Here is a 15,683-nt window from a genome sequence, read left to right as displayed (position 1 = left end):
ATAAATAATAGATACCATTATATTCAACCACATTCTTTTTCAACAATTAGAGCCCCTGATCATCTCATGGAATATTATAATCACCTATAGAAATGAGAACTCTGTTTTGACTCTTCCTTTTTTCAAGGGTACAGGACTGGGGGCGAAGAAAAGGAAAATGAGAGGAAGATAAATACCTTAGTCTTTGGTTCCTCTGTCTGACTAAAATGCAAGGAAGCTTGGCTGTCTGCCTGGATCCAGAATGTATAATTATTTGTCTCTGGAGCCACAAAGAACCCACTGAGCCGCGCTCTGTAAAGCAGAAGAACACAGAGTCAAGTGAGAGCAACCAAGGTCTGAATCGCTGAGCCAACATATGGTTGTCCTGGTACTTTGCTTTTCTTTATGGTAATGATGATGAAAATCCTGCCTCTTATGCCACATGATTGTTCAGGGTTTTTTAGGAAGAGCCATAAATCTTGCTTCACAAGGTCACAAATCCCTCTGTGGTTATGTCATCACTGGGAGCATCACTGCCATAGTATAGGACTTTTTGAAGGCCTACCTGAGAAGAAGGCCTGCTATCACCAGCATAAGCCATGAACCATGGTGGTAACTCAACCAATGTAATGTCATCCATATGAGATCAGAAGTAAAGAGAGACCACCCATTGGAATTTGCTCTGAGATTGCCAGACAACCTCAACACCTACAGAATAATCTCCAAATTAGAAACAATTATGGCCCAAAGATAAAAATCAATTGGGGGTCCATAATTTTTAAATTGAAAGTCATAAAATGAAACTTTGAAGATCATAGGAAGTCTTGTGAAACATTTTAAAAATAAGACCATTTCAACGAAATGTTTCAAGATAAATTCTAGTGATCTTATATTAGAGACAGATACAGTTTAAAAACTGATCAAAGCACTTAAATAAATACCAACACCAGTTTTTGCTTATGTTATTATCTAAAAATCATCAGGTCATCACTATAAAGAAGTTTTGAATTTTTCCTTTAATGTATACATATATTTTTGTCTTTAGAGAGAATTTTATATTTGAAAATGGTTTCCAAAATAGTGGTTTTAAAGGGTCACCAATATAACAACATTACCTTATTAGTCAATCAATCAATCAATACACCAATATTTAATTTTAAAAAACGAAGAAGAGGGAGAATGGAAAATGATTTACAATCGAGTTTGTGGCTCCTTGAAATAACAGTTAAAGGGACATAACCTACATGTCCTATCATATGAATCAAAACCCTTTCTGTTTTTTTGGTTTTGCCTTTTGAGGAGGTCAGGGCTCACTGATTTACACAGTGAATATAGCTGAAAAGTTTTTCATTGAACATTATTAATGGTCCTCAAAAACTATTGATAAAGATGCATACGAGGTGCTACAATGGACCCCAGGTGATGGCACGTTTCAATGGCAGACTGTTGGTTCACTTCCTAGTCAGTGAGGCTCCAGGAAGCATTATTCCACCTACAGTGTTCCTTCCCTCCTTGGCTTCTTCCTTGCCTGGAATTCCTTAGACCAGGAAAAATGCCTTTCATTCCACAACTAAGCTGAAATCTAAAAGGTAATACCCCTGAGGAGGTCTCAGACGGACTCAAGTTCACACTCAGGAACCACCACTGTCCTCTCTGAGCAGGATTTTGAAGGGATCAGCTCCAATGGATTGGCTTCTCTAACTACCCTGAGAGTGCACTAAGGAAGCAGTGTCTAAACAATTCTTGAACTTTTCATATCTTTTTAAGATTACTATAGAATGTTATAAATCTCAGCATTGAAGAAAGTAAAGACTCAAAACACTCAACAGGAAAATCATGATCACAAGCAATAACTATGGCAGAAAACCACATCTTGCAGAGCCCACAAGAGATTGCCCTGCTGTACACTGGCCATGAGGTGAACTTTCAGCGGTGGATGGCTGCTCCAACAGAATTGCTGCTGCCCAGCCTTTGCTCCTTCACAGGCCCAAAGGGGAAGTTCTTGCATCTTACTTTGGTGTCAACCAGATGTTCACTTTACTTCCACTACATCTGCAGGAGATACTACTCTGCTATCCACCAAGACTGCTTAGCTTGATATTCTAGTGGATTATCATCTCCAAAGCAGATTGGAAGCAGAGTTGTAGAAAATATGAATTTTACATATTGATCCATATTTGGCTATGCTGATCACTAGCAGTTGAGAACACTGTCCAGCTCCATTGCTGAATCGGCTGGTGTGATGAGTTCTCCTCCAGAAACCTCACTGCCTTAATTATCTGTATCAGCCTCACAGAAGCCAGTAAAGTACTCCCACCTTTTCTACAACATACCTGAAAGGTTGTCCTTCCATTGACCAAAACCCAAATGGAGAACTGGCATTAGGCACAATCTGCCACCTGTACCCAGGGGTGGCTTCAGTCAGTTCCAAGCCATCAGAAGCATCTCCAACTTCAAAAAGAAGCCCTCGATTGCCTACAAGACATATTTTTTTTTTCATAATCTTCAGACAGCAACCCTCCCCAAATTGAGAGACTACTGAATTTAAAATTACAGAGTGAAAATGACCCAGGTACTCTCTGTAAAGGTGAGTCATCTGAGAAGATGGACTAATCAGGTGAGAGCCTCTACAGATACTACAAATGTTCTGGAAAGCAGAAAATATTCCTTGGGTAGACCGCCACCTCTTGTAAAGAGACACTTGATGGGAAACAGTAAAGGGAGATGCTCTCAGAGGACCAGAGAAGAGTAGGGAGCCCTTTTTAACAGGAGTTCTGGAGAAGAGAACTGAGAAGCAGAACAGACAAACGCTTTGGGCGAGTGAAGGATAACAGGGTGTTGTGTGTTGTGGCATGGCCTGTCTTTGTGCCTCCCAAAGCCTCAAGTGGACCTCAGTATCTTTAAAGGTCCAGTTCAGCCTGGAAATTCCATTCCATAAAATTCACTTTTCCCAGAAAAAAATGTTTCAAGTGCTACAACCTCAACATGTGGAAGTATATTCAGAGCCAATTATGTGGCATACTGCTAATATGTGTCACTTTAAACAATGTGCTTACTAATTTATGTTTTATATTAAGTTAAACCTGAGGTCAAAGCAAATGTGTGATCAATATTGGATACTGACTCAGGTCAAGGGTGAACTCTGGACTCATAGCTGAGGGTTCAGATCCCAGCTCTCCTACTTACTAGCCATGCAGCTTGGAACAAACTGCTTAATGCCTCTCTCCTGTGTCTTCATTTTTTCATGCACCAAAATGGGGCCAATAGAGATGATACCCCAGTAAAAAGGAAGCTGGAAATACATTCAATACAGAGTCCAAAATATAGTAAGTGTTCAGTAGAGATGGCTAGGGTTTTTATCATTATTTTAAACTTCTACTGTCGTTCCTCCATAAGATGAAGAGGTAGGTAAGGGATAAGCAGAAAGTTGAGCATATTTTAATAATGTTACCTTAACCCAGGGTTTCTCAACCTCAGCACTGTTGACATTTAGGTCTGGGTGACTCTGTAGGGGCTGTCCTGTGCACCACAGGATGCTAATCAACAGCCCTGGCCTCTACCTACCTGATGCCAGTATCATTACCACCATCCCAAAGTAAAACAGCTAAAATTCCTTCAGACATTGCCAAATGTCCCCTAGAGGCAGAATCCACCACATTTCGTGGTAGAAAAACACTTCTTTGCATAGTAGCTTGCCCTACTTCCATAGCAGAAACTTCAAAAGCATTTCATAAAGGACACTCCTGTCAAAAATAGCTGCTTTCAGGAAATTACCCTACCACTATCCAAGTAGCTAAAGTGGGAAACGCTCAACGAGGGAGCAGGCTATATATTTCCTGACACAGGAAACACACATTCTCTCAATTACTTGTTTTAATAGTTTTGTTTCCTTGAATGGGAGCTTTCCTTAAGTAAAAACTGTGGATCTGGGAACTGGAGAATTCTCAAGCCAAAGCTTTGCATGCATTTTCACACCTGAATGGCCTTTCTTTAGAAAGTTTTCCTCCCCTGTGGGGCAACTCTCCTTCCAAGTACTGAGCCTCTGGAGTTGACTCTCATTGCATCTAGTCTAACCATTAGGTCAGGCGCTGTGCACAGATGTGCAGCCTGTGTTTCTGGGCTGGGTAACATGGCAACCACCTTTAGTCCCCAACTACACTTCAGCCTCCAATACTAATGCTTAGCAGAAAAGTGCTTGCAGCTATGAGATGGAAGCTTTCAACAGAGGAGGACAGGTGGCACCTGCTACTTTGCCTCCTACCCACTGCAGGCCTCTGCTAGTGGCAATGTTATGATACAACCCTATTTTTGAAAGGAGCAGACAGATGCCCACAGGGGAGAAAAACAACATTTAAATGCACCCCATTGTGCCCAACTCTCCTGTCTTATCTAATAGTACTCTTATGAGCACAGAAGAGCACACTCCACTGCTCCTATCTTCTTAGATAAAGAACAAGCAACTGACCCCTCAGATGCAGGGAGGCAGTTTTGGAGATTCCTTCAGCAGTTCGTGTCTGCATGGTAGTTATGCTGTCAGGATCATGGTCTCTGCTGAATTCCACTGGCTACACATTGACTGGGGCTGGGAGTGCAATGTCACTAAGCAACTGAATAAAGCTCAGAGCCTCCCTGATATGAAAGCTTTGAAATGGTATCATAGACTAGGAGCTCACTGAGCTAACCAGCCAAGCAGCTGAGACAGAATTCAAACATGTTTGTTCCAATTCTCCAGGCCCTCATGACTAAGCACGTAACTGGAGAGTTCACTGAACAGCCTGGTGACTTTCTTACCTGCCTGAGGAGCAGTGAGCCTTGCCCCCTTTCCTGGAGCCTGGGTGGTGCACTCAATCTTCCTGGGAGACACGTGTCTAATATCACATGGAATGCCTAAGGAGAATTTTTTTAATATTTCATATATATAAATACACAGGTAGATCTATAGATAGAGAAATATATCAATATGATGGCAGGACCACACTGAAGTGAACAGGGTCCTACCTAAGCCAAAGGGCTAGATGTGGATAGAATACCAACAGTTGTCATCCAACTGAAGGAGGCCAGGCAATAAAGAGTGCAGAGCCTAGGGCAGCTTGTGGTCACCAGAAAGAAAGCCACATCATGCAATGCCATTCACTGGGAATGTGCTGCTGAACCACTAGGCTAAGCCAGGAGGGTAAGTGTGATGTCAATGTGTGGGGACACTGTCCTGTATCTTACATATCACCCACCAGAGAAGCAGACCACCTGGCAGAACCAATGGTTCCAGACAGATACCATGACAGAGTTTCCAAGGGCTATTCCATAGGAGTCTGCAGAACCAGTGCCCACCTACTCCCGGTAAGGAGGGCAGGTGAGGAAAGGGCTTGCTTTTTAGTAGAAGTAAACCTCTGTGAAGAGGCAACTGTATCTTTTTCTTCTCTTCACCCGACAAGATGGAGACACCTGAGGAAATTGCCCATGCATTTTAAGTGTGTCTATAGGACATCCTGTTCCCATAACCCACTGGCAAAGCAACAGGACCAAAAGACCACCAGGTCACAACCAAACACCAGTAAAAGACCTTAGTGACATGAAACGATAGAAAAGGCAAAGACTGCTTTTCTTCACAGCCCCCCAGGCCATAAGAGATATGTAAGCTCCTACAGCATTTGAAACCGTGAACTATTTTCAGCTATCCCAACATAGTTACCGGCTATGGTAACCTGGGCAGAATTGTCAAAAAAGTCTCCCGTAATTGTGATATCTGTTCTTCCCCCATGGCTCCCAGTTTCTGGAAACACAGATAGGATTTCTGCAAGAAATTAAAAAAAAAGAAAAAAAGTAAGCTTCCAAATATAGATCAGAATATGACCCAGATAATCATATAATAATAGAAGCTATCATACTTTATTTTCTATTCTAACTTTCCTAGTCCAGCATCAGTTGAAATTTTTTTCTACTAATAATCATTTTTAAATGCACATATCAAGAAAAGACTATAAATATATATTATACCAATCAATATCGGAAATGGAGGGGACATGCAGAATCACTCATCATATCAGGAAAAGCTTCTATATACCATGATGCTTTCTTAGGGAATCTGTCTCCCAGCTTCAAGGACTTTATTTACAAGTCAGGAACAGCAGTTTACACCATCTGGAGGAGTCAACTTTGGTTGCACTGGGCAAGAATTTGAGTCACCCATGTGAATCTGTGATGTGCTCTAAGCAGAAGAACGAGTTACTCAGTCTTGCTGCCCCTGCTGCAGGCTCCCCGCTGTGTGCTCACCACCTCAAGCTGTTCCCGGTTGTTTGGGTCCTCTACCACAATATGCCACATATCCCCACTTCACCTCATCCTTTCCTCTCCTATTATGACACTTTGCTCAAATTTCATTCCCTCTAGAGGAAAGAGGAGCTGCGTTCTCGGATAAGCTGAAGGAGGGGGCTAATCATAAATAGCTGCCACTTCAAAATATGAATTCAATGGGAGTATTTCATAGTGCTGTTGTCCATGAGACAAAGCAGAAGAGGTATACGGGGCAAAAAATGATCTCCAACACTCAAATATAAAAATGAACGTGTTAGCGGGCTACAGTGGAATGCACCTGTAATCTCAGCTACTTGGGAGGATGAGGTAGAAGAATCACAAGTTGAAGAACAGTCTGGGAAACTTAATAAGATCCTGTTAAAAGACAAAACAAGTGTTTTGGGAGACACATGTCTAATATCACATGGAATACCTAAGGAGAATATTTTTATATTTCATACATATAAATACTCATGTAGATCTATAAATAGAGAAATATATTAATATGATGGCAGGACCAGACTGAAGTGAACAGAGTCCTACCCTAAGCCAAAGGGTTAGATGTGGACAGAATACCAACTGTTGTCATCCAACTGAAGGAGGCCAGGCAATAAAGAGTGCAGAGCCATAGAGCCTAGGGCAATTCATGGTCACCAGAAAGAAAGCCACAACATGCAATGCCATTCACTGGGAATGTGCTACTGAACCACTGGGCTGAGCTGGGAGGGTAAGTGTGATGTGTGTGGGGACACCGTACTGCATCCTGGATGTCACCGACCAGAGAAGCAGATCTCCTGGCAGAACAAATGGTTCCTACATGTTCCCTCCATTTCCAATATTCTAACAATAACCTCCCCCTTTTTATACACTTTTTTATCACATTTTATCAGTATAACATATTGGATATTAGAATTGGGTATTGGAATTTTCTGGTTATCTACATGAAAAGATTAACATATTCTTTCTTCTTTATCTTTTTGTTGTTGTTGTTGTTGTTTTCATGTTTTTGTACCAGGGATTGAATTCAGGGGCATTCAACCACTGAGCCATATCCTGAGCCCTCTTTTTGTATTTTATTTAGAGACAGGGTTTCACTGAGTTGTTAAGTACCTCGCCGTTGCTGAGGCTGACTTTGAACTCGCAATCATCTGGTCTCAGCCTCCCGAGCTGCTGGGATTACAAGCATGCATCATCATGCACAGCTTGTTTCATTTTTTAATGGGATCTTATTAAGTTGCCCAGACTGTTCTTCAACTGTGATTCTTCTTCCTCAGCCTCCCAATTAGCTGAGATTACAGGAGCACTCCACCATGCTCCACTAACACATTCTTTTGATATGCATTCAAAATTACACAGACCACAGACAAAATCAACTTAGGAAGTTCTTAAACTTTTAACAAAGTTGATATATGGTAAACTTTTCAACATTCACAGAACAACTAATTTATAGCATAAGGATACAAAGATAAACATAACACAGTTTCTCTCTTCCAGGAGGTCACTATGTTAGGATAGAGAAGGTATCAAAGAGTAAAATTATAGTCATTTTGCTTAGCAAAACTAGAGAAAGTATATGAAGTGCAGAGAAGTTTGGGGATGGGGTGAGGGTACAAAATTTCTAGAGATGACATCTGAACTGAATTTTTTTTTTTTTTTTTTTTTTTTTTTTGGATACTGGGAATTTAACCCAGGGGCACTTAACAACGAGCCACATCCCCAACACTTTTTGAAAATATTTTACTTAGAGACAAGGTCTTGCTAAATTATTTAGGGTCTCACTAAGTTGCTGAGGCTGGCTCTGAACTTGGGATCATCCTGTCTCAGCCTCCCAAGTCTCTGGGATTACAGTCTGAACTGAATTTTAAAGGATGAATCAGAACTGACCAAGTGAAGGTGAGAAAGGACACTAAAAGCAAATGGTAGTCTAAATATGGGGAAGAAATGCACAGTGTCTCCAAGTATTGCTGGAACATACATGGAGAAATGGAGCTGGAGAAGCAGATCAGCCATGGACAGAAGCCTGGATCATTTCTTGTAGGGGATAAGAACCCTTATAGACAGCATGCAAGAAAGAAGCATCAGACACATGCTACTAGATATGTGGTGTAGAGTAGTTGTGTTTATGTAGAGCATGGATCAGCAAGGGACAAGGTCAGAGCGAGGGCCATTTAGAAACCATTTCAGCATAGTCTGTAACAAGAGATGATGGGGCCAGATTTAGACAGTAGTTGTGGAGATAAAGTGAATATATCACAATCAAGAAACGTGAGAAGTGAAACTGGGAGAAATTAGCAATTGAATGGACATGGAAATGAGAGGGGGAAGGAAATCTTAGATGAAGTCCAAGATTCTTGCTCATTAACTTCTTTGGATAATTTTTGGAGTTGGGAAGAACAAACAACACATTATTCATTTTATAGGTGTTTAGTTGAGACTCAGAAAGATTATTGGCTTAATAAACTAGACTAGTGATTGAATGCCAACCCTCAATGTGCTCATCCCGGGGCTCTGTGGGGTTGGCCATCTCTGCTCTCCCCCCAACCTCCTTGGCTATGAAAAAGTTCTGGCCTGACCCTGGAAATCCAAAATAGCTGTGTTATCAGACATTCTTCCAATCTATCCAGCATGCCAGGATTCACAGTGATTGCAGATTCACAGAGAAGATTGGGGTGGGATGACAAGGAGAGCATTCTTCCAAGAACATGTTGATTATGTGCATGACATTTAGAATTGTCTACCTTAAAGAAAATAAAATATTTGAGAATGAATCTAACAAAACAGGTGAAAGACCTCTACAATGAAAACTACAGAACACTAAAGAAAGCAACTGATAAAGATCTTAGAAATGGAAAGTTCTCCCATGTTCTTGAATAGGAAGAATTAATATTGTTAAAATAGCCATACTACCAAAAGCACTATACAGATTTAATGCAAGTCTTATTAAGGTTCTGATGACATTCTTCAAAGAAACATAAAGAGCAGTCATGAAATTCATTTGGAAAAATAAGAGAGCCAGAATAGCCAAAGCAATCCTCAGCAAGGAAAGTGAAGCAGGAAGCATCACAATTCCAGATGTTAAATTATATTACAGAGCTATAGGAACAAAAACCGCATTGTACTGGCACCAAAACAGACATGAAGACCAATGGTACAGAACAGAAGACAAAGAGACAAACCCATGCAAATACAATTATCTCATACTTAACAAAGACATCATAAACATACATTGGAGAAAAGATAGCTTCAACAAATGATGCTAGGAAAACTGAAAATCTATATGTGATAAAAATTCCTCAACAAAACTCCTAAAGAGCAAGAAGTAAAAACAAGAATTAGTAAATGGGATCCTATCAAACTAAAAAGCTTCTTCACAGCAAAGGAAACAATCAAGAATGTGAACAGAGAGCCTACAGAATGGGAGAAAATCTTTGCCACCTGTACCTCAGATAGAGCATTAATCTCCAGAATATATAAAGAACTCAAAAAACTTTACACCAAAAAAACCCCAAATAACCCAATCTATAAATGGGCAAAGGACCTGAACAAGTACTTCACAGAAGAAGAAATATGAATGGTCAACAAATATATGAAAAAAATGTTCAACATCACTAGCAATTAGAGAAATTCAAATTAAAACTACACTGAGATTTCATCTCACTTTAGTCAGAATGGTAATTATCAAGAAAACAGATAAAAATAAATGTTGACGAGGATGTGGGGAAGAAATTACACTCATACATTGCTGGTGGGACTGCAAATTGGTGCAATCATTCTAGAAAGCAGTATGGAGATTCCTCAGAAAACTTGGATTGGAACCACCATTTTACCCAGTTATCCCACTCCCCAATTTACACCCAAAGGTTTTAAAATCATCATGCTACAGTGACCTAGCCATATCAATGTTTGTAGCAGCTCATTTCACAATAGCTAAGCAATGGACCCAACCTAGGGTCTTCAAAGTTTGAATTAATAAAGAAAATGTGGTACATATATACAATGGAATATTACTCAGCCCATAAAAAAGAATGAAGTAATGGCATTTGCTGGTAAATGGATGGAACTGTAGACTATCATGCCAAGTAAAAAGCTAATACCCCAAAACCAAAATCTGAATGTTCTCTCTGATATGCAGATGCTGATTCACAACATATGGGGAAGAGGGAATGGAAGTTCACCAGATTGGATGGGGGGGTAGGAATGGGAAAGACAGTAGAATGAATCAGACATAACTTTTTTATGTTCATATATAAATACATGATCAGTATAACTCCACATCAAATACAACCACAAGAATGGGAAGTTACACTCCATGTATGTATGATATGTCAAAATGCATCCTACTGTCAAATATAATTAAAAAGAACAAATAAAAAAAAAGATTTGGAATTATCTGCATTTTTTAGCACTTGAACTTTCTGATAAATTACTTTGACTCTTTCCATCTGTATTCTCATCTGAAAAATGTAATTAATGCTACCCATCTCATAGTTAATGAATTTAGTTAATAAAATAGGTATTGAGGTTGTATGTAAAACCCTCAGCAAGGGACTGACATTCTTGTTTATGCTGTCACTGTAAATATCACCTTGGGTGCTTCTTCAAATTCACCCTCCAACATGCTAATTGTGTTGTTAAAAGAAAAGGAAAAGCAAGATTAAAATTCAGCAAGTAAAGGAGAGACCATTAGGGTAGAGGAAAGATATCAGGGGCAGAGAGGAGAGAAGAGCAAGAGGAGGAGTGAAATTGATGCATTATGTTATATGAATATACAAATATGCTGCAATGAAACCCACTATTCTCTGTAACTAATGTGCAATGATTTTAAATATTAAATTAAAGTGAATGGCATTTTTCCTATGACCTGTGAAATATCTTGCACTTTTGGCAAATGCAAATTTGAGGTTTTGTATTGTTGTTAAGACAGGGTCTCACTATGTTGCCCAGGCTAGTCTCAAACTCCTGGACTCAAAGGATTCTCCTGCCTAAGTCTACCAAGTGGTAGGACCACAGGCATGGGCCACCAAGCCCAGCTTGCAACTGTAGGTATTGATTGCTTCCTGGAATATGAACTCACTTAGACATACCTGCAATGACTTTGTGATTGTATCAAATCCTAGAATCTAGGTATTCTTCTTTAGCAACTGACTTTGTACTACTTAACTGAGTTCGCAATTTTATGCAAATTTCTAATTTTCAAGATTCATTTTCTAGTGTGAGGGTTTACTCATGGATGGAATGCAATAGCTTAGCATCAATTTCAGCAAATTATAAGTTATTCAGTGAACACTCAGAGATGGGCTATCAGAGTAACTGGAAGAATATGCTCTTAGATGTTTAAATGCTACCTGTTTTCTGTGATTTTTCAGAACATAGAACAAGTCATGACTTTTCCTTTTTTTCATTCAACCTGAATCTATCGACTTTGTATAGAAGTTTATGATCCAGCCTTTTTTAATGTGCATCACAAGCCACGTAACAATATTGATCAACAACAGATCACATCTGTGAAAGTGGCCCCAAAAAATTATAATGGAGCTGACAAGGTCTTATCATCTAGTGATGTGGCAGCTCTTGTAGGAATATAGCACACAATACATGACTCATATGTTTGCAGTGATGCAGATGTAAATGAACCTACTGCACTGCCAGTCCTCTAAAAAATGCACATACAATTATGTGCCACACTGGATAATAACAATAATGAATGATAATAATAATAATCAGTGATATATGATAATAATAATGATAATGAATGATGGCTTTACTAGTTTGTGTATTTACTATGTCATACTTTTCATTGTTATTTAAGAATGTACTTCTACTTATAAAACAAAAAAAATTATGTAAAACAGCCTGCTTGGCTACACTGGCAGCAGCCTCCTACAACTCACACTCAGCTCCTCTCTTGATTAGATCAAGAAGCCACCCTGAGTGAGTGATCTATCCCTGTGGTGCATTCGGTAATGTTCATAGAAACATGAATTGCCTAATGAGGCATTTCTATAGCAATGCATGACTGCAGAAACTAAAGCTGACATTCATAGAATCAAATCTCAACCAAAACCAAAGAACCATCCGTGATGACAGGGACAGCTTCAGGTATTAATAGTCACAGAGAGATTGCCAGAAGAAAGAGGCATCAAGGAAGGGATGAGGCTTATAAGATGCAGGGACACAGTACCTGAGTGTGTCTGGTACAGGAAGAGCTCCTGTTTAGCACTGATCAGCCAGGCACTTTTGTGCACCATTGACCTGCAAAAGAAAAAAAAAAAGAAAATTCTGCTTTTTAGTAAAACATCATCTGAGATTATACTTATTCAACTGGCTGCCTTAAAGGAAGATTATGGACAAGAAGATTATGGAAGATTATGACCTAAAGAACAGTTTGGTTATCAGCTCTCTTTAAACACATGAGAATAACACCAATGGTCAAGTTTGTTTTCTAATCTATAAAATTAGTGTATGAGAATAAGAACTCCTTCAAAAAGTGTCACAAGCATTAAATGGAATGACAAATGTGAAGGGGCCCAGTATTGTGCTGGTCTATGGTAGATATCAGAGAGACACTAGATGTGTTCTTGGGACAAAGTGAGAGAAAACGAAGAAATTTCATACTTAGGGCTGTGTGTCTATAGGTAACATGTCACTATCATCACAATGAATTTAATATTAGCTAGATGATATACTTTTAAAGGTGTACCTAGCAAATCATATGACACCAGAACATGAAGTAAGACCTACAGAAATCCAGAATCATAATTTCTCTCTCCAAAGCTGATGGTATTTGGACCCTTTCCTTCTTGAAGAAGGCATTCCTGGAATGGCACAATGAATTTCACGAAACTGTATCCCACATAAGGCATGTGGGAAAAGTTTAGATTTACAAAACTTTGGGATTACCTAAGAGGTAATTCCCAAAACTCTATACCACCACCACGTTGAAACAGGTATAATGCCTCTAGATTAGGCACAGGATGCAATTATGCTCATCTAAGTCGAAGAAATCATTATGCTATTTCATTATACTGTTCTGTTTGTATATGGTTGAAATTTTCCATTATAAAAGGTTAAAAAAAGTAAGGAAGATGAGAGAATCAGGCAGTATAAGATGACAACAAATTTGCCTACTCCCGGTTACTTACTTTCCTTTGTTAAATACTGAGAAACTAACATTCTGGGAGCCTGAAACACAAAGGAACAGACATTAGTACAGGGATCTGCATGAATCTCCTGGGCTGTTGCTACCATAAACCCAAAGACTCCGAAGTCATCAAATTACCACCCAAACCTGTCATTTTTTTTGATGGTGCACAAAATAAATATCTTAGGCAGCACCATCAGCAATGTAGATTTCCAACGACAAAAGGACAAATAGAATAGTGCAGAGCAGCTAAGAGCCCAGCCTGGACTTAGACTGAGTGTGATTTCAATCCTGATTCACTGGTTACCAGCTTTAATTTTCTCACCTGTAAAATGGAAATAATTCCAACAACTTCACAGGCTCATTGTGGGGATCAAGTTAGTTTATAAATAAGCTGCTTTGTGTGGTATGTTTTAGGGGGTTCTCAGCACATGATAGTTATTATTTTCATGAGAACCAATTGTTGAAATGTTGTTTCTGCGTACAGAAAATGAAATGGGTAAGACTTTAAAATTATGTCACTTCTCTAACAGACCAATGTAATCGCCTTCCACACGGCACTGCAGAGTACCAAGACCACGGTCTTCCTGAGAAGGATAGCTAAGGAAAAGACAAACAGGTGAGAATGTCAGACAACCCAGCTCACAAGTTCTGACACTTTAACCAGCAAAGTAATAAATAAAAGGCAAATTGGCCACAGAAAATTGATGGGTACTAAAGTTATCACAAGCTCATTGGGCAAGTTCTTACTAACAAATTATGAATGAAAAAAAAGCTAAGTCAAACACAGCATGAGAGACAAAATTTAACTTACCCCTAACTTCCATTTGATACCTTCTAAAATCTATATCAAAACCCTTATTAAAAAAAAAGTATGAACCCCAAAAAGGACTATCCTGTGTAAATGAAGACTCTAAGAAGAAATTACATTATAAAACTTGCTCTACTAAACACTAGTCCCAAAAAGCAAAGCCATGAAATGTAATTCTTGCCAGAGCCTCAAAGGAAATTACACTACCCAGTTCAGAGTGAAGTAAAAATCTAGCAAGATGGTTGCACAAGCTGAAGCACATAGATACTCATTTTTTTAAAAATTGTGTGTTTTTTTTTCCTTTGGGTTAGTTATGACAGTATAGTGGCTAAGAACATGAACCCTGAAGGCCAATTAGTCAGAAAGGTCTCTGGTCATAGCTCTGCCACTTGCTCTGAAAGACTTGAGCCAATTACTTAACCTCCCTGGGCCTCAGCATTCTCACCCATAGAGTCAAACTACTGGCCATACATACTCACAAGATCATCGAGAGACTTAAACATGAAAGCATTAGAGCAAGCCTTGACCTAGAGTAAGTTCTTAGTAAGTATTAGCTATTTGTTTTCATGAAAAGTTCTACAAAGTTTTAGATTCCACTTCAATTTACATTTCAAATCAATTCCTGTGTCCTTTCACATAAGTGTAAATAAATAGTTAACACTTATGAGTGATTTATATTTTTAAAAGGTGTGTGCTATATTCATAAGGAAGAACCTAAAAACATACCCATTATCAAGAAAAGAAAAAAACACTCACTGGCTTCCTGTCTGCCTGTTTATCAGAGAGCAAGGAGTGACCCATCTGTCTCCCTGAGCTTCCAATATCAACGGGCTGGATAAGAAGAAAAAAAAAAAGTCAAGAGACAGTAGTGTGAGGCTCCTAGCAAACATTCCTGTCAAAGTGTGGAGGACACGCGGTTATGAACGTTTTCCTTCAGAAATATTCATATGGCTAGGGCCTGAGGGCTGTGTCTTAAATGGATGTTGAGTCAAATTCTTGGCCAGAAACTAGGGAAGCCCTCATGGCCCAAGCCTTCAGATCACAGAGGGAGCATTTGTCCTTTCTCCCAAAACATATCTCTATTATCTCCACATTGGCCATACTGGATCTACAGAGCTATCCAGCTCTTAAAGACTGGATCCCAGAACAAAGCTGAGATGGATCGAAGTAGCAAATATTGCATACTGTCAAGAATGTCCTTGGAATATCTATTATTTACAGGAAGAGAAATAGCCTTATAAGACAAGCTGACCATTATTCAATGCCTGGAATTCTGGACAGAATCAAAGAGACGGAGAACAGAGGAGAATGCCTCCGATCCATCCAGGGTGAAGGACTGATTAGACCCAGGCTCTGTGCAGGTGGGGAACAGTGCGAGTATATGGTTTATCTACCTTTTAAATCCTCACTGGGATTGTTTCATCTGTTGAATGATGAGAGTTGCTTAGTGCTTCCCACAAG

At 39.4% G+C, this 15,683-nt stretch overlaps 1 protein-coding gene across 1 annotated transcript in view; it reads right to left on the bottom strand.

Annotated features, from left to right (window-relative positions):
• Positions 1 to 15,683, bottom strand: part of Pkhd1 (PKHD1 ciliary IPT domain containing fibrocystin/polyductin) — a 429,388-nt gene that overhangs the window by 400,648 nt on the left and 13,057 nt on the right. The window contains exons 7-14 of the mRNA XM_076860094.2: positions 14,979 to 15,053; positions 13,947 to 14,011; positions 13,413 to 13,452; positions 12,452 to 12,522; positions 5,669 to 5,770; positions 4,771 to 4,866; positions 2,313 to 2,454; positions 177 to 291 (exon numbers count right to left, since the gene is read on the bottom strand). Coding sequence (XP_076716209.2) covers positions 177 to 291; positions 2,313 to 2,454; positions 4,771 to 4,866; positions 5,669 to 5,770; positions 12,452 to 12,522; positions 13,413 to 13,452; positions 13,947 to 14,011; positions 14,979 to 15,053 — 706 coding nt within the window. The remainder of the gene's footprint in view (positions 1 to 176; positions 292 to 2,312; positions 2,455 to 4,770; positions 4,867 to 5,668; positions 5,771 to 12,451; positions 12,523 to 13,412; positions 13,453 to 13,946; positions 14,012 to 14,978; positions 15,054 to 15,683) is intronic.

Source organism: Callospermophilus lateralis, chromosome 6 (assembly GCF_048772815.1).
Source record: "Callospermophilus lateralis isolate mCalLat2 chromosome 6, mCalLat2.hap1, whole genome shotgun sequence".
NCBI lineage: Eukaryota > Metazoa > Chordata > Mammalia > Rodentia > Sciuridae > Callospermophilus > Callospermophilus lateralis.
This window is presented reverse-complemented; position numbering and strand designations above follow the sequence as displayed.